This window comes from Dendrobates tinctorius, unplaced genomic scaffold (assembly GCF_039654945.1).
Source record: "Dendrobates tinctorius isolate UK_male_01 unplaced genomic scaffold, ASM3965494v1 ptg000020l, whole genome shotgun sequence".
NCBI classification, from domain to species: Eukaryota; Metazoa; Chordata; class Amphibia; order Anura; family Dendrobatidae; genus Dendrobates; species Dendrobates tinctorius.
Window position 1 is genome coordinate 36965029 of NW_027361688.1, and position 18530 is coordinate 36983558.

Consider the following 18530-nt stretch of genomic DNA (forward strand, 5'->3'; position numbering starts at 1 on the left):
ATATTATGCTGTAGTGAGTTTCCAATTGGGTATTTCCCTGGTCATTCTATTGTTAGGCAGAGGACCTGTTTTTAAATGCATTGAAAATGTATTCTGTTCTAATTTGTATATACACTATAGGGGGCTGCCGGCTTCTGACTTCTCACAGTGCATGCGCTGCACACATTTAGGATTCTCCCTTGCAAGTGTGTGATTTGGATACTTCTGGCCACTAGACGTGCCCGGCCTCGTTCAGTTCATTTTGATTTAGTGAGGCCATGCATGTTTAGTCAGCACGTGACCACACGTATGCAAATTGTTGGTACCTGAGAATCCTGACAGCGAGCAGTGTGCACTGTGAGAATTCAGAAGTCTGCAGTCACATAAACTTGGACAACCCCTTTAATATTCCTAACATAAATAAAAATATGAGAATTAGTCAGTATCGCAAAAAAATTTTATATTCCGGTACCTGATAGATGACGTCTCTGGAGTCATTCTATTTTTTTTTCTTTGTCATCTTGTCCAGACTCCATGAGTTTTCTCATCCACCGCTGTCTCTGCAGACTTCCATTTTCTCCGGTCTAGTGCAGCACATCCCAACATGACACCCTTAAAGATAGCAATGTCATTATAATGCTCCTGAATAAAAATATCTGCTTTACACTGAGCCCCTGAATAAATTATTGCCCCTCACTATATTCCCTGCACAAAATATGACCCCTGACTGTCCCTCTTATGGTATATGCTCTCCACACTGCCCCCTTCTTTCCATACTGGGCCCCCTCTTCACAGTGTTCTCTCACACTGAGTCACCCCTATAAGGCCCAGTCTCTACACTGTGCCCCTTATCACACTCCCCCTCCTTGGTATACTGTTGCCTCCTGGCTGTGCCCTTACACTGTTCCCCCATGCTACATCCCCTCACTACTGAGTCTCTACTCTGTGCCCACTCGCACTTTTTCCCACCATACTGTCTCCTAGCACGTTTCTTCCTCCCTCCTCATTCATTTACCTTTTGACATTCCATACAGCTGTGGCGCCCCCAGGAGTATGGTCGCTACAGTGCATTACCTTCCTCCTAGGGAGTGTCATGTCATGCTTGGAAGCAATGAAGGATCTCTCTATCAGGTAAATCAAGCACATAGCACAGTTCCCAATCCAGGCCAGCAGAGGGAGCTCTGATCCAAACTGGGGGAGAAACTGCTCTCTGGGGCCAGAAAAGGGAAGTTAGTGGAGTTCGTGTGGAGACGGAAAAGAGTGCAGGCGTGGAGAGAGGAGCTGGAGGATTGATCAGAATTCAGGGTCACTTCTAGCTGTAGCGCATGGTCCGGAGTCCGGTATCCGAGGTTGTATGGATGCTGATGGTCCTGCAGCAGAAACCGGAGGAACGAGAAGCTGTAAATGCTCTGTTCCCAACTAAGACTTGTAGGCACAGCAGCAACTTGTGTGAGCCAGAAAAAGGAGGCTACAGCTGTCTGCCATACCACGGGAATTCTAAAGAATGCAAGCAAGGGGAACTTCAGTGTAACTCAGTACTGCAAGTGCCTCAGATAAGCGCTAGAAAGGAGACTACACAACCCATCTGCATAGAGAGATTCCTAAGTTGCTCCCAGGCTGATCAACTCCTGTTCCATCTGTAATCTGGATCCTGGACTGCACTTACAAAGCACAGTAAAGGTAAATGAAACTGCACCCTGTTGTGTCATTGCCTTCTTCCTGCATCCCCTTTCAGCACTCCTACATCTATGTGCCTAACATTCCACCATCTTCCTCAACATCTATTACTACTGCCCTGGGACTACAGCTCTACCTGTGTGGAGCCCTTACATCTTGCTGCCTTATACCAGCTGTCCCAGAGGATCTGCCTGCAGCGTCGGCTTAACCCCTTCATTGCCGAGCACCACAGGTGGCGTCACGTATCATCCAGCTATAAACTTTATTCAGCTACGTTTCACCCCTTTTGAATGGACGCCCAGGGCCACGGACCGGGTCACCGCCACCATGACACATCCCTCTGAGACCCCGGCCCGGGACCGAGTAACCCCACTGCCCTGGCGGGTGATCCACATCCTTCTCACACATCCCTCCGACTTGGCATGCTGTGTTTGCACCCATCCCATCACCCTAACTCACCATACTGTGTCCTCATACATTTTTCCCTCGTTCCGCATACTGTCTCCGCACCCATCCCATCACCCACATAGTGTGTCCTGATATATTTCCCCTCGCTCCTCATACTGTGTTCGCACCCATACCACCACAGACCATACTGTGTCTGCACCCACACCCCATACATGCCCCCATCTCATACCTTCTTTCTCATAGTCTTCAAATTTCTCACACTCCCCATGTTGTGTCTGCATCTGTCCCTTTCATGCTCCCCAAATTTGTGTCCTCAAATCATACCCTGTTACACAAAGTCTCACCCAGCCCCGCTATTCTAAATACTCCCATCACAGTAAATCTCTTTCTACCCCGTTACAGTAAATACCTCCCTCACACACAGTAAATATCCCCACACACTGTAAATACTCTCCTCCACACACACAGAAAATACCCCCATCACACACACACATAGTAAATACCACCTCACACACAGTAAATACTCCCCCACACAAAGTAAATACCTCCCCCCACACACAGTAAATGCCCCCAAACACACAGTAAATACCCCCACACACGCAGTAAATATCCTCCCCACACAGTAAATAACCCCCTCACATGCACACACAGTAAATATCCCCCCCACACACAGTAAATAACCCCCTCACACACACAGTAAATACCCACCCCACACACACAGTAAATACCCCCCTTCACACACACAGTAAATACCCCCCTTCACACACAGTAAATACCCACCTCACACACAGTAAATGCCCTCCACAGAGCAAATATCCACACACACAGTAAATGCACCCCCCAGTAAACACCACCCACATCCAGTAAATACTCCCACACACACTAAATACACCACACATAAACAGTAAATATACATACACAGTAAACACCCCCCCAGGGAATGAAATACCCTTGCAAGCAGTAAATACCCCCCCTCCTATCTTCGGTGTCTTTACCTTCACTAACTTAGAGCACTTACCACCAATCTGCGCCTCTGCGGCGCCGGCGACTGATGTCAGCAGCGTGATCACATGACCTGATCACGCTGCTGGCGTCGACAGTCAGAGTTTCAATTGTACTTACGTCTGTAAGATGTGAGTACAATTGATCACTGGGAGCTGACGCACTGCAGCTTCTCTGTGCTGGCTGTCAGCTTGACAGCCGGCACAGAGAACGGCGGACAGTCTGGGGGGCGGCAGAATGCTGCCACTGGGGGAGACACTGCGGACCGCCACATTAGGCTGCCCAACTGCGCCCCCCGGCCGGCTGTGCCCTGGGCACATGCCCCGGGCGCCCCCCCCTAGATCCATCTCTGAGTGAAAATATGCTCCAGGACTGCTCATTCATTCTCAAAACTCTCAATTCACAGGTAAAATCTGTCATCAGCGAATACAAACTTTCCCATTACTGATATAAGAGGTGACAGTTGGTGCCTATAAAGTTATATGGAACCAGCAGCGGAATGTCTGCGTTGGCCTCTAGATCCTCTCTTTTTAGAATTTGAAAAAACACCAACTGTCCTCCATCTCAGAAATGGAAAAATCTGTCTTCATTGATTACAGAAGTTAGCTGTTACAGAAGATGAAAGTAGATTTCTCTGATAAGATATATTACAAAGTTGCTCATTTTCATATGCTATTGATTTATCAAATAAAAATTAAAACGGTCACTCTTTAAGATTTTGTCCTTGGTGAAGTGGTAAGAACAAGACAATTTATGTGTAATGACAACTTGTTCCGTTTCTATAAATTGCTGAACCTTCAACCCTCTCTCTGGCTCTTTAAGCATTAACCCGGAGTGCTGAAGATGGTCGATGGATTAAATTTGTCTCAGGAACAAAGTCTGGACTTGTCGATTGTCAACGAAACCTAAAGCAATTATATTTTACAGTAGCTTCATTCTTGTAAATGGTGAGGGTCTCAGAGGCCAGACCTCACAGCTGAGAATGTCTGCCATGTATCTAATACATCTGTGGAGACTTCTATTATTTGGGGAATTCATTCCTCTAACTCCCAATTTAAAAAAGCACATGGTGGACGTACAGCCCAGTGTAAGGCCACCATGGGTGAGTGGAATTTCGGTTGAGAACCCAGTCGCACCTTGTGGTCTCGCCCTAAAGTTGGTTTCACACATCCGTGAAACATGGGTCATTCTTCGATGGAAGACTCTGACTGACCCTAAGGTCTCTGAACTTAAAAATTAAAACGACGGTTACTCCTTATTTCATAAATCAATAGTACACATGAAAATAAGCAACTTTGTCATATATTTTATTTAAGGAAATCTGCTTCTTTCTCTCCCAAAATTGATCAGACATTATCAAAATTCTCAACCGACCTTTGGACAAGACCACAAGGTGCATCTAGCCTTTTGGCTGAAATTTCACCCATCCATGGTGTTAGGAACCCTGAAGGTGAACCCACTGGACCACGGCAACGAACTTCCCCTGGGCGAGCGGACCAGGTGGACCACCCCCTATACAGGGAGTGTTAGGGACAGGCCCAGGGGAAACTATTACCGCGGCAGCTGGTACCTAGGGCAGAAGCACAGAAGACTGGACCGGGGTAGAACGGCAGGAACACAAGAGACTGGACCGGGGTAGAAAGGCAGGAACACAGGAGACTGGACCAGGGTAGAGCGGCAGGAACCAGGAGATTGGACCAGGGTAGAGCGGCAGGAACCGAGGAGACTGGACCAGGGTAGAGCGGCAGGAACACAGGAGACTAGACCAGGGTAGAGCGGCAGGAAAAAAGGAGGCTGGACCAGGGTAGAGTGGCGGGAGCACAGGAGACTGGAGCTGTGGGCTGGCAAGGCAGGAACACTGGAACATAGAAGAGAACAGGTAACAAATGTGAGAGAGCAAGCCAGGGGACAAGACGTGGAGGTAGCGGCGGCGAACGCCAGCAAGAGGGGCCAGAATCACAAGGGAAGGCAAGTGACGATCAGGCAGCGTCACTAGGGAGCGACGGCCTGATATGGGAGCATGGGGAGGAGCTCCCGGGTCAGGGTCCTCCTGACCATAGAGAGGACCAGGAAGAGTGACCGGCTCAGAGAGGAGGAAGTGTTCCTGCATGGAGAGAGCTGCGGGGAGCGCGCGCCCGGGAGGAAGCAAGTGCTGTCGTCAGAGCAGGGGAACAGACGGGGACGCGCCGGGAAGCTGCAATCTGGTGAGTCTGACGGGGCACAGGGAGCGGTGGCACGGCAGAAGGAAGCGGTGACGTGACACATGGTAGCCAATGGCTGCTTGATTTTTTTCCATGTTTTTTTCCAACTATCGTCTCACAGGTGGACAAGGGTCGGCCCCCAGCTAGTCGCACAGTGAGGTCTCACCGTAGGATGCTATTACAATTCCAGGTTTTGATTGGGTTTTTGGAGGCCAAAAATGGGTGTGGATCATAAAGGGAGAGAAGTGTGAAGGACAGACACAATTTTTTATATCTTTCTAATCCAATTCTGATTTTGACCCAAGAAGCTGAGCGAAAAAAGTGAACAAAATCTGAAGCTTAGAACATCAATTACACACAGACTTTGGCCCAAATGTGACATTTTGAACCACAAGAGCCTCCTCCAATTGAAAAACAGATTCTGGTCAAATGCTTCACATTCAGCGGCAATTGTGTAGACAGAAGAACTGTGAAGAAGGAGGAGGAGAACCTGTAAGATTTATATATTAGCAAGTGCCACAAAATCATGACCCTGACCCATTTCTTAAAATAAAGAAAAAGCGGTCAACCCCTTTAAAGGCGTATATCATAAAAGATTGTTTGCAAAATTGGAATGGGGTTTCCATTTAGCTTATTATACAAGAATTATAGCAGTCATTTGGACCTTAGGTGTACTTTTGTGGAGAGGTGTAACTTGAAGGTAGGTGAGACCCCCAGCTACCACATGCTTTTTAGAACACTGGTTTCTTCTTAAGATGTGAAATTGCTACCCCTGTACCCTATAACTGCGCCATGACCTTTAGCAACATTCTAGAGATTGGGTTAAAGATGTAAAAATCAACCATTTACCAATATAATAATTTTTAAAATTGCGCCTAAGTTCATCATCAAGGGTAACCCATGGACACGTGTAATAATGTGTTGTTTATAGTGGCCCCATAGCTGTAGCGTGGTATGCATTACTATTAGCGGAGTCTGCAACCTTGGAGACCAGAAATTTAATTTTTACACATAACTGAAATACAGTACCAATGTATAGCTGAACCGTGAAAGCAACCACCTCTTGTTGGCTAGAATGAAGCAACCCAAAAATTCTCTATTAAATGTCATTCAAACGTTTTAAAAATATACATTTTCTGTACATTGGGTCTAATATACACAAATAATTTAATAAAAATAATACTGCAGTCTCTGCTTGGAAATATTTGCTTAAAATAATTTGATGATTTGAATGTGTCTATGAATTAGAGATTTTAGTTGTAAATGTACCGTACTTATTTTGCTACCATAATATCATATCTACAACCAAATTACTCATAAGGTTTTCAGTTCTATATCTGTCATAGAACCCCTAACTCTAATAACTTTAGGATTCATTGGTCCCGATTCATCAAGACCAGCAATTTTCTCACTGGTCTTGATGAGGGGGCATGTTGGAGTCAGATGCTTCCGATTAGGTAAGAGGTACACACCACTCAATAAATCAAGAGAATCTGACAAGTGGCGTGTGCCTCCGTGTGCCACAACAGAACTCTGACTCCAGTCCCTGGCTTTAGTATGATTTCTTTAATAAGAAATGCAATGGATTGTCATGAATTAGGGTGCTTTCACACTGCATTCTTTGTCATGTTCTGTGGTTCTGTCGGGGCTTACGTCTGAACACAACTCAGAAAAACGGGATTCGGGCATATGAACCGATGTGGCCATTGACTATAATGGTGCAGATGGAGTCAACGTGTGCCCTTTTATGCATAATTTTTTGGTGAATATGCCTACTTGAAGTGTAGTAAACGTAGTAAGTAAACTGCATCTAGGTGTTTGTCTCCGGTAGGTGTATACGCCACAAAATTCCGCACAGCATACTCCCAAATCACAGCTTGCGGAGCGACTGAACACAGTGAAGAATGCAGTGTGAAAGCACCTTTAGACGAACTGTTGAGTCATATCCCTGCCGCGTACCGTCGCTCCCCTGCTCTGCCCATTTTGCAGAACTGGGAGAAAAAGGCATTAATGCAAATGCAAAAAGTTGCAACATTTTTGCGCAGCTACAAGTTGCGCAAAAAAATTGCGCCTTTCAAATCAATTTACGTCAGAATTCTGGCCATAGATGAATAGAGACCATTGTGTTTATTGGATACTGTTCAGTGACCAAATGGCTTTTGAATGAGATTTTGTGAGTAGCCAGGAAGCTTGTTACACATGAGCTGGTGGATGTCCATTTTCTCCGGCATTCCGAAAACTACCATGATACGTGGTGGCACGGAAAGTATAAGAATGACCTCGGAGGGAGCCATCAGGTTGGCCGTTATGCAGTTTATTCTTGCATCCAAAAAACATAAGAAACCCATTTCTGTAATTCTTATTCATCCATCCATAGAGGAGAGGGTTGGCAAAGGTAGAACACATGGCAATAACATGAAAGATGGAATAAAGAAGTTTGTATTCTTGGAAAACAAGGACCCAATCCAAGTCTATGGCCAACTGGAATACATGAAAGGGAAGCCAACAAACAGCAAACACGATGACCATCATCACCAGCATTTTAGTTGTATTTTTTCTTCGCTGATGGGTGTCACTTCTTGGTGTTGGACTTATGTGGTTCTTCAGCTTCAACCATATTCTGGTATAAGCGAAGCATATTACAATAAGGGGCAGGACATACTGTAGAAGAAGCATCGAAATACTATAGATGGCAGCATCTCTGCTGTTATTTGAGGGCCACTTCTCTGCACAAACAGCTATTTTGAGTTTCAAGGCTGGCAAGTCCTCAAACCTATATTCTCGAAAAATAGCTAAAGGAATAGCAAAAATGGAAGCCACCACCCATGTGACTGTAACAATTAGGAAGCTGAATTTTTTGGAGATCCGACTGCTCAGGTGAAATACAATACACCAGTATCTATCCAAGGCGATGACAACTAAGGTCAGAGTTGAGACATTGACGCTCATAGCTTGTGCATATGGTAACAAATGGCAAGGTACTGATCCAAATTTCCATTCATCCATCAATGTGTAGACCAAGGTGAAAGGCAGGCAAAGACTGTCCACCATAAGATCAGCCACAGCTAAATTGGCTATGAAAAAGTTTGTTACTGTCCTCATGTTTTTGTATTTCATAATCATGTAGATAACTAAAGAGTTACCAATGAGTCCCAAGAGGATAATCAAAGAATATGCTGTGATGAGGATCACCTGAACCCAAATGAGATTAGTGCTATCCGTCATGAAACTGGAGCCATGGAAAAACTGGATGGGTGAAACTGTGCTCTTTACATGCCGTCCTCTCAAATTAAGTTCTTCTGTCACGTTGCTTTGCTTTAATGTCCCCATTTGAGCTGAGAACATTCCTTGATTTTATCTACAATAGAAAGTAAGAGGGACAGGCTTTAAGTTGAACTTGGAATTTCCAACAGCATCAATACACAGTATATATGCATTATCTCCACTACAAAACTGCTTATCATAAATTGGGTGTTGACAGTTGGGGTGGAGGACGGTCGCTGCAGATTGTCCAACAATGTCTAGTTTATTCCTACATTTCTAGGAGGAATCACAGAGAAATAGCCCAACACAGAGTTCTAAAACAAGATGTTCAAGAATTAATATTTCATGCCTTGGAGAAACGAGAGTCATTGACCAGAAAGTAAACAACTACCCATAACCAACCCTCCCAAAAATATGTCTACCTCATAAGTGCTGTATTGTCAACCTTGACCCAACTACTCTAAGGCTATAAAAGTATTTCGTACGTTTTTGATATTGCAGCTTTTCTGCACCTATTAGGCAAATTATTTTACTTGTGGTTTTTTTATTGTACTTTTAACATTCGCTTTTATTGCATTCTTTATGCTGCGTTTTTTTGTCTCTTTTTGGTCATGTTTTAAATAAAGCTGCTTTGTTTTTGATACTTCCTGCTATTTGGCTTTGGCAAACCTTTATTGATACAGTCATGTGCTTATTACTTGAGTTTAAGTAAGTTTCCACAGTAGAAACACCCTAAGAACTTACCATATTGTTCTGACCATTGGACGCACCAAACCAGAAGATGCACCCCAAATTTAGAGGTGGGAAATAGAAAAAAAAGCAAAACAATTTTTATGTGAAAATGGGGGTCCTTTTTACAGTCCAAATATAGCTTACCGTGGTGGCGGTAGCTGTGGAGCAAGGTCGCCGCTGCAGTATTGAGTAGAAGCACCCTTTGGAGCTAGTACAGCCATGTGTCTTCTTGGGATTGATGCAACAATTTTTTCACACCTTTGATTTGGGTATCCGCTGCCATTCTTCCTTGCAGAACCTCTCCAGTTCCATCAGGTTGGATGGTGAACGTTGGTGGACAGCCATTTTCAGGTCTCTCCAGAGATGCTCATTTGGGTTTAGGTCAGGGCTCCTGCTGGGCCAGTCAAGAATGGTCACAGAGTTGTTCTGGAGCCACTCCTTTGTTATATTAGCTGTGTGCTTAGGTCATTGTCTTGTTGGAAGGTGAACCTTCAGCCAAGTCTGAGGTCCAAAGCACTCTGGAAGAGGTTTTCATCCAGGATATCTCTGTATTTGGCCGCATTCATGTTTCCTTCAATGGCAACCAGTCGTCCTGTCCCTGCAGCTGAAAAACACCCCCATAGCATGATGCTGTCACCACCATGTTTCACTGTTGGAATTGTATTGGAAAGGCAATGAGCAGTGCCTGGTTTTCAACACACATACCACTTAGAATTATCACCAAAAAGGTCTATCTTAGTCTCATCAGACCAGAAAAACTTATTTCTCATAGTCTGGGAGTGCTCAATATGTCTTGCACTGAGGAGAGGCTCCTGTCGGGCCACTCTGTCATAAAGGCCCGACTGGTGGAGGGCGGAACTTTCTCCCATCTCCCTACTGCATCTCTGGAGCCCAGCCACAGTGATCTTGGGGTTCTTCCTTAACTCTCTCAACCAAGGCTCTTCTCACACGATTGCTCAGTTTGGCTGGACGGCCAGGTCTAGGAAGACCTCTGGTGGCCCAGAACTTCTTCCATTTAAGGATTATGGAGGTCACTGTGCTCTTAGGAACCTTGAGTACTGCAGAAATTCTTTTGTAACCTTGGACAGATCTGTGCCTTGCCACAATTCTGTCTCTGAGCTCCTTGGCCAGTTCCTTTGACCTCATGATTCTCATTTGGTCTGACATGCACTGTGAGCTCTGAGGTCTTATATAGACAGGTGTGTGCCTTTCCAAATCAAGTCACAAGAAACAAAGAAAAAGGAACAGGCCATAAAAAGGGGATCACCAGAGACAGGGAAATAGCGTACAAAAATTGAAGTTTATTGGACACAAAAACCATGCAAAAAACATTAAAACTGGTCACACATGTGACACAGATCCAATATACAATAGGCTCATAATAGGGCCAACCACCTAAAAGGACTCCACAATAATAGAATGTGAATACAGACCAAATGGTCGTATAAACAGCATACCATCAGGAATATACCTGTGCACAACAATTTATTCATATATGTAACACTTAATCAAGGTAGAATATAAGCTCACCTAAGCCTCAGTAAATGGTACTTGTGCACCCATATACTTCACCATTGGTACCTTGTTATATGTGTCCTTTTGTCTTGCATCTTTTAGCATTTTTACAGGGAAGCTGCCTTTGTCATCATGGTCACATGCACTCGAAGGTATTTTCTTCATTCAGATATTGTGTGTGGTGTGGTCACATGCAGCTACCAGTACTGAGGCTTAGGTGGGCTTATATTCTACCTTGATTAAGTAATACATATATGAATAAATTGCTGTGCACAGGTATATTCCTGTTGGTATGCTGTTTATATGACCATTTGGCCTGTATTCACATTCCATTATTGTGGAGTCCTTTTAGGCGGTTGGCCCTCTTATGAGCCTATTGAATATTGGATCTGTGTCACACGTGTGACCAGTTTTAATGTTTTTAAATGTTTTTAGCATGTTTTTTGTGTCCAATAAACTTCAATTTTTGTACGCTATTTCCCTGTCTCTAGTGATCCCCTTTTTATGACCTGTTCCTTTTTCTTTGTTTCTTGTGACTTTGCCAGTACAGGCTTAGGTTGGATCCCTTCAGAATATTCTGTGGTGCCCCCGCAACAGGTTTTGTTTCCAAATCAAGTCCTATCAGTTTAATTAAACACAGCTGGACTCCAATGAAGGAGTAGAACTATTTCAAGGAGGATCACAAGGAAATGGACAGCATGAGACTTGAATATGAGGGTCTAAATACTTATGGCCATGTGATATTTTGTTTTTTCTTTTTTAATAAATTTGCAAAAAATTTTACATTTCTGTTTTTTTTTCATTCAATATGGGGTGCAGAGTGTACATTAATGAGAAAAAATGAACTTTTTTGAATTTACCTAATGGCTACAATGAGACAAAGAGTGAAAAATGTAAATTTAAAGGGGTCTGAATATTTTCTGTACCCACTGTATACATCCCAAAATGAATGGACTGACCCTTTCTCTCCTGATCCAAACTTACAACCTCCTAGATATTGCAGTCCTTGTGCTGCCCAAGAAATATGTCCATTTAAACAGGGCTTAAAGGAGCTCTCTCTGTACATCCTAAATTACAATCAGCAATCAGCTACACCTCGGGAAATGGTGACACTAATGAGAAAACAAGTGTAGTACTAATGACTGTTTTCTACTGTAGCCTTTTATACTGTTTCATAATGAAGTGTAAAGAGGTTTATTTTCAGTGCGGAGTGTAAAAAAATCTTCAGGGAACAAATGGAGGTGTTTTATCAAAGTATATATGGTACATATTGATTACCAATTCTCTTTGTGGCTCTAATCATGTATTATATACTTATATACAGTGCGGAAAAAAAATATTTAGTCAGTCAGCAATAGTGCAAGTTCCACCACTTAAAAAGATGAGTGGCGTCTGTAATTTACATCATAGGTAGACCTCAACTATGGGAGACAAACTGAGAAAAAAAAATCCAGAAAATCACATTGTCTGTTTTTTTTTCATTTTATTTGCATATTATGGTGGAAAATAAGTATTTGGTCAGAAACAAGCAATCAAGATTTCTGGCTCTCACAGACCTGTAACTTCTTCTTTAAGAGTCTCCTCTTTCCTCCACTCATTACCTGTAGTAATGGCACCTGTTTAAACTTGTTATCAGTATAAAAAGACACCTGTGCACACCCTCAAACAGTCTGACTCCAAACTCCACTATGGTGAAGACCAAAGAGCTGTCAAAGGACACCAGAAACAAAATTGTAGCCCTGCACCAGGCTGGGAAGACTGAATCTGCAATAGCCAACCAGCTTGGAGTGAAGAAATCAACTGTGGGAGCAATAATTAGAAAATGGAAGACATACAAGACCACTGATAATCTCCCTCGATCTGGTGCTCCACGCAAAATCCCACCTCGTGGGGTCAGAATGATCACAAGAACGGTGAGCCAAAATCCCAGAACCACGCGGGGGGACCTAGTGAATGAACTGCAGAGAGCTGAGACCAATGTAACAAGGCCTACCATAAGTAACACACTACGCCACCATGGACTCAGATCCTGCAGTGCCAGACGTGTCCCACTGCTTAAGCCTGTACATGTCCGGGCCCGTCTGAAGTTTGCTAGAGAGCATTTGGATGATCCAGAGGAGTTTTGGGAGAATGTCCTATGGTCTGATGAAACCAAACTGGAACTGTTTGGTAGAAACACAACTTGTCGTGTTTGGAGGAAAAAGAATACTGAGTTGCATCCATCAAACACCATACCTACTGTAAAGCATGGTGGTGGAAACATCATGCTTTGGGGCTGTTTCTCTGCAAAGGGGCCAGGACGACTGATCCGGGTACATGAAAGAATGAATGGGGCCATGTATCGTGAGATTTTGAGTGCAAACCTCCTTCCATCAGCAAGGGCATTGAAGATGAAACGTGGCTGGGTCTTTCAACATGACAATGATCCAAAGCACACCGCCAGGGCAACGAAGGAGTGGCTTCGTAAGAAGCATTTCAAGGTCCTGGAGTGGCCTAGCCAGTCTCCAGATCTCAACCCTATAGAAAACCTTTGGAGGGAGTTGAAAGTCCGTGTTGCCAAGCGAAAAGCCAAAAACATCACTGCTCTAGAGGAGATCTGCATGGAGGAATGGGCCAACATACCAACAACAGTGTGTGGCAACCTTGTGAAGACTTACAGAAAACGTTTGACCTCTGTCATTGCCAACAAAGGATATATCACAAAGTATTGAGATGAAATTTTGTTTCTGACCAAATACTTATTTTCCACCATAATATGCAAATAAAATGAAAAAAAACAGACAATGTGATTTTCTGGATTTTTTTTTCTCAGTTTGTCTCCCATAGTTGAGATCTACCTATGATGTAAATTACAGACGCCTCTCATCTTTTTAAGTGGTGGAACTTGTACTATTGCTGACTGACTAAATACTTTTTTTCCCCACTGTATACTAATATATGTATTTATATTGCAGAGAGAGATAGAAGAATAACGGGTAATTCATTTGCCGACTTCTGTAAAATCACTGCAGGAGCCAACAGGATAGGAAAGATGGATTACATACAGTAAATCCACATAGAATAGGTAGATATATAGATTTCAGTGACAGATACAATTAGTATAGTGTGTGTGCATAATACTGGACATGTATTTAATCAATAAAAGATTATTTTATAGAAAAAAATGGCGTGGGGTCCCCCTATAATTAATAGCCAGCAATGGCTATGCAGACAGCTGAGGGCTGATGTTTATAGCCTAAGAAGTTCACGCTCCTTCACAGCTAATCACCGTGAGAATTTCTCATGGTGATCTGCTATGAAGACACTCAGCTTGAACTGATGTGACCTCATCACTGGCATTTTCCCATGGTCCTGAGGTCGCAGCAGTTCAGCCCAGCTGCAAGAACAGCTTCAATGACTAGCGGTGAACTCTTCACTGGCATTTTCCCACGGTCCAGAGGTCATCACAGTTCAGGCTGTGAGGGAGCGCAGACTCAGCGACGTCACCGCTAGTCACTGAGGCTGCGCTGGCAGCATCTCATTCACTAGTGTTTTTCAGCCTGGACGGTCTCATCTTAGCACCGTCTAGGTTGAAAAATGTATATCCCCCAGATATGAATTACGGCATGGGACACAACGACCGACAGGTATGGTATATTGTTGTTTTTTTATTTTATTTTTATTACAGGAGAACGAGGGCTTCGCATGGGTTAGTCATGGTTGTAAGTATGGTTTAATTAAGAATAATAAAGGTGTCTGTGTCTTTATTTCAGTTAAAGGATTTTTTACTGGGTGTCTGTGTTTTCTTTACAATTTGACTGTGTGGTTAGTAATAGGGGCGTCTTATTGAAACCTCTCCATTACTAACCTCGGGGGTTGATGACATCAACCCCCAACTATTACCCCATATGCCACCGCTACAGGGTAGTGGGAATATCAAGGCTATGTGCCAGAATTGGTGCATCTTTGAGATGTGCCTTCTCTGGGGCGGCTGAGAGCTGATGTTTTTAGCCGGGGGGGGGCAGTATCCATGTCCCCTTCCTAGGCTATAAACACCAGCCTCAGCTCTCTGCATAGCCATTGCTGGCTATTAATTATAGGGGGACCCTACGCCATTTTTTTCTGCAAAATAATCTTTTATTAATTAAATACATGTCCAGTCTTTTGCACACACTGTACTAATTGTATTTGTCACTGAAATCTATATATCTACCTATTCTATATGGATTTACTGTCGGCTCCTGCAGTGATTTTACAGAAGCCGGCAAATGAATTACCGGCTATTCTTCTGTATACACACACATACAGTCATGGCCAAAAGTATTGACACCCCTGCAATTCTGTCAGATAATATTCAGTTTCTTCCTGAAAATGATTGCAAACACAAATTCTTTGGTATTATTATCTTCATTTAATTTGTCTTAAATGAAAAAACACAAAAGAGAATGAAGCAAAAAGCAAAACATTGATCATTTCACACAAAACTCCAAAAATGGGCCGGACAAAAGTATTGGCACCCTCAGCCTAATACTTGGTTGCACAACCTTTAGCCAAAATAACTGCGACCAACCGCTTCCGGTAACCATCAATGAGTTTCTTACAATGCTCTGCTGGAATTTTAGACCATTCTTCTTTGGCAAACTACTCCAGGTCCCTGATATTTGAAGGGTGCCTTCTCCAAACTGCCATTTTTAGATCTCTCCACAGGTGTTCTATGGGATTCAGGTCTGGACTCATTGCTGGCCACCTTAGAAGTCTCCAGTGCTTTCTCTCAAACCATTTTCTAGTGCTTTTTGAAGTGTGTTTTGGGTTATTGTCCTGCTGGAAGACCCATGACCTCTGAGGTAGACCCAGCTTTCTCACACTGGGCCCTAAATTATGCTGCAAAATTTGTTGGTAGTCTTCTGACTTCATAATGCCATGCACACGGTCAAGCAGTCCAGTGCCAGAGGCAGCAAAGCAACCCCAAAACATCAGGGAACCTCCGCCATGTTTGACTGTAGGGACCGTGTTCTTTTCTTTGAATGCCTCTTTTTTCTCCTGTAAACTCTATGTTGATGCTTTTGCCCTAAAAGCTCTACTTTTGTCTCATCTGACCAAAGAACATTCTTCCAAAATGTTTTAGGCTTTTTCAGGTAAGTTTTGGCAAACTCCAGCCTGGCTTTTTTATGTCTCGGGGTAAGAAGTGGAGTCTTCCTGGGTCTCCTACCATACAGTCCCTTTTCTTTCAGATGCCGACGGATAGTACGGGTTGACACTGTTGTCCCCTCGGACTGCAGGGCAGCTTGAACTTGTTTGGATGTTAGTCGAGGTTCTTTATCCAACATCCGCACAATCTTGCGTTGAAATCTCTTGTCAATTTTTCTTTTCCGGCCACATCTAGGGAGGTTAGCCACAGTGCCATGGGCTTTAAACTTCTTGATGACACTGCGCACGGTAGACACAGGAACATTCAGGTCTTTGGAGATGGACTTGTAGCCTTGAGATTGCTCATGCTTCCTCACAATTTGGTTTCTCAAGTCCTCAGACAGTTCTTTGGTCTTCTTTCTTTTCTCCATGCTCAATGTGGTACACACAAGGACACAGGACAGAGGTTGAGTCAACTTTAATCCATGTCAACTGGCTGCAAGTGTGATTTAGTTATTGCCAACACCTGTTAGGTGCCACAGGTAAGTTACAGGTGCTGTGAATTACACAAATTAGAGAAGCAGCACATGATTTTTCGCACAGTGCCAATACTTTTGTCCACCCTCTTTTTTATGTTTGGTGTGGAATTATATCCAATTTGGCTTTAGGACAATTCTTTTTCTGTTTTTTCATTTAAGACAAATTAAATGAAGATAATAATACCAAAGAATTTGTGTTTGCAATCATTTTCAGGAATAAACTGAGTATTATCTGACAGAATTGCAGGGGTGTCAATACTTTTGGCCATGACTGTATATATATATATATGTATATATACACACACATCTATTCTATGTGTTGTAAGACAGCACTTACGGCATGTGTTGGGGACATTCGCTTGGCAACGGGATTAAAACACACAGGCACGTTTTTCTCAAAAAACGGTCTTATTTCGGTTTATTTGGGCATCATAAACCACACCGTAGGCCATGTTACACTTCACAGACCTAACACATAGTCCATAGCACTTCACAGTTCACGTCTTAACTCGCAGTGACTAAACACGCCAGATCAGATTTCTCACTTTGTTCCGTTACCGTTGGTGACCGCACGCCGAACAGTTCATTAATGTCCACGGAACACAACAAACACCAACAGTCTGTTCCAATGACAGATACTTCTGCCATTATTATAACACCCTTTCTGGAGTTACCTTCCTGGAGCTCCTGCTCCACGCACTGACTCCTGTCAGTCCTCTCTCCCGGGGAAGCTGCCTTACAGGGATAATACTGTCCTTGCGACCAGGGCACTCCCGACAGTCCAGACCCTCAGGAGGTCGGTAGCTTGCCCAACGCATGGCCGTCACAGACTCTGTACATACGGCCTCTCCATGTGCTCTTCAGGAAGTCCACTCCTAGAACCTTCCAACACACAGGCCTGTCCTGTCTCACAGGACCTCAGAACACAGACCATGTGACCCAAACCCTGGTAGCATTATGTGTGGTTAGTCAGTCCCGCCCAGCTCTCCGACTAACCCTGTAAGCCCCCCTTATAAACTACACAAACACTTGTGGAACTACAAGTCCCAGAGCAACAACATTGTGGGCTTACAGTGCAGACTTCCTCTGCAACACATAGCAGCCATTTACAATAATGCCAGTCACTGTCTCACCATCATGCCTCCATGCGTATCCTGAGGAGCACATACAGTACCCCCTAGCTGTAAGAGGGGTCACTGCCTCACAGTGTATATATCTATTCTAACCTATCACTCTGTGATTATACTATATGCGGCATGTCATTTGACGGCTTTTAATCTATCTATACATCTAACATACTGTAGATACACTGTGTGCAGAATTATTAGGCAAATGAGTATTTTGATCACATATTCCTTTTTATACATGTTTTCCTACTCCAAGCTGTATAGGCTTGAAAGCCAACTGCCAGTTATGTAAATCAGGTGATTTGCATCTCTGTAATGAGGAGGGGTGTGGTCTAATTACATCAACACCCTATATAAGGTGTGCTTAATTATTAGGCAACTTCCTTTTCTTTGGTAAAATGGGTCAGACGAGAGATTTGACGGACTCTGAAAAGTCAAAAACTGTGAGATGTCTTGCAGAGGGATGCAGCAGTCTTGAATTTGCCAAACTTTTGAAGCATGATCACCGAACAATCAAGCATTTCATGGCAAATATACAACAGCAAGAAGCGTGTTGATAATAAAAGGTGCAAAATAACTGCCCATGAATAGAGGAAAATCAAGCATGAAGCTGCCAAGATGCCATTTGCCACCAGTTTTGCCATATTTCACAGCTGCAACGTTACTGGGGTATCAAAAAGCACAAGGTGTGCCATACTCAGGGACATGGCCAAGGTAAGGAAGGCTGAAAAACGACCACCTTTGAACAAGAAACATAAGACTGGGCCAAGAGATACAGTGGGGCAAAAAAGTATTTAGTCAGTCAGCAATAGTGCAAGTTCCACCACTTAAAAAGATGAGAGGCGTCTGTAATTTACATCATAGGTAGACCTCAACTATGGGAGACAAACTGAGAAAAAAAAATCCAGAAAATCACATTGTCTGGTTTTTTTTTCATTTTATTTGCATATTATGGTGGAAAATAAGTATTTGGTCAGAAA

The 18530-nt window shown here is 43.5% G+C and overlaps 1 protein-coding gene across 1 annotated transcript in view; it reads right to left on the bottom strand.

The window, feature by feature from the left end:
- Positions 1-6247: 6247 nt before the first annotated feature.
- The window catches only part of LOC141083638 (neuropeptide Y receptor type 2-like), a 112403-nt gene continuing 100120 nt past the window's right edge, over positions 6248-18530 (bottom strand). The window contains exon 2 of the mRNA XM_073568004.1: positions 6248-8625. Within this exon, the coding sequence (XP_073424105.1) occupies positions 7461-8612 (1152 nt within the window). The 5' untranslated portion in view covers positions 8613-8625 and the 3' untranslated portion in view covers positions 6248-7460. The remainder of the gene's footprint in view (positions 8626-18530) is intronic.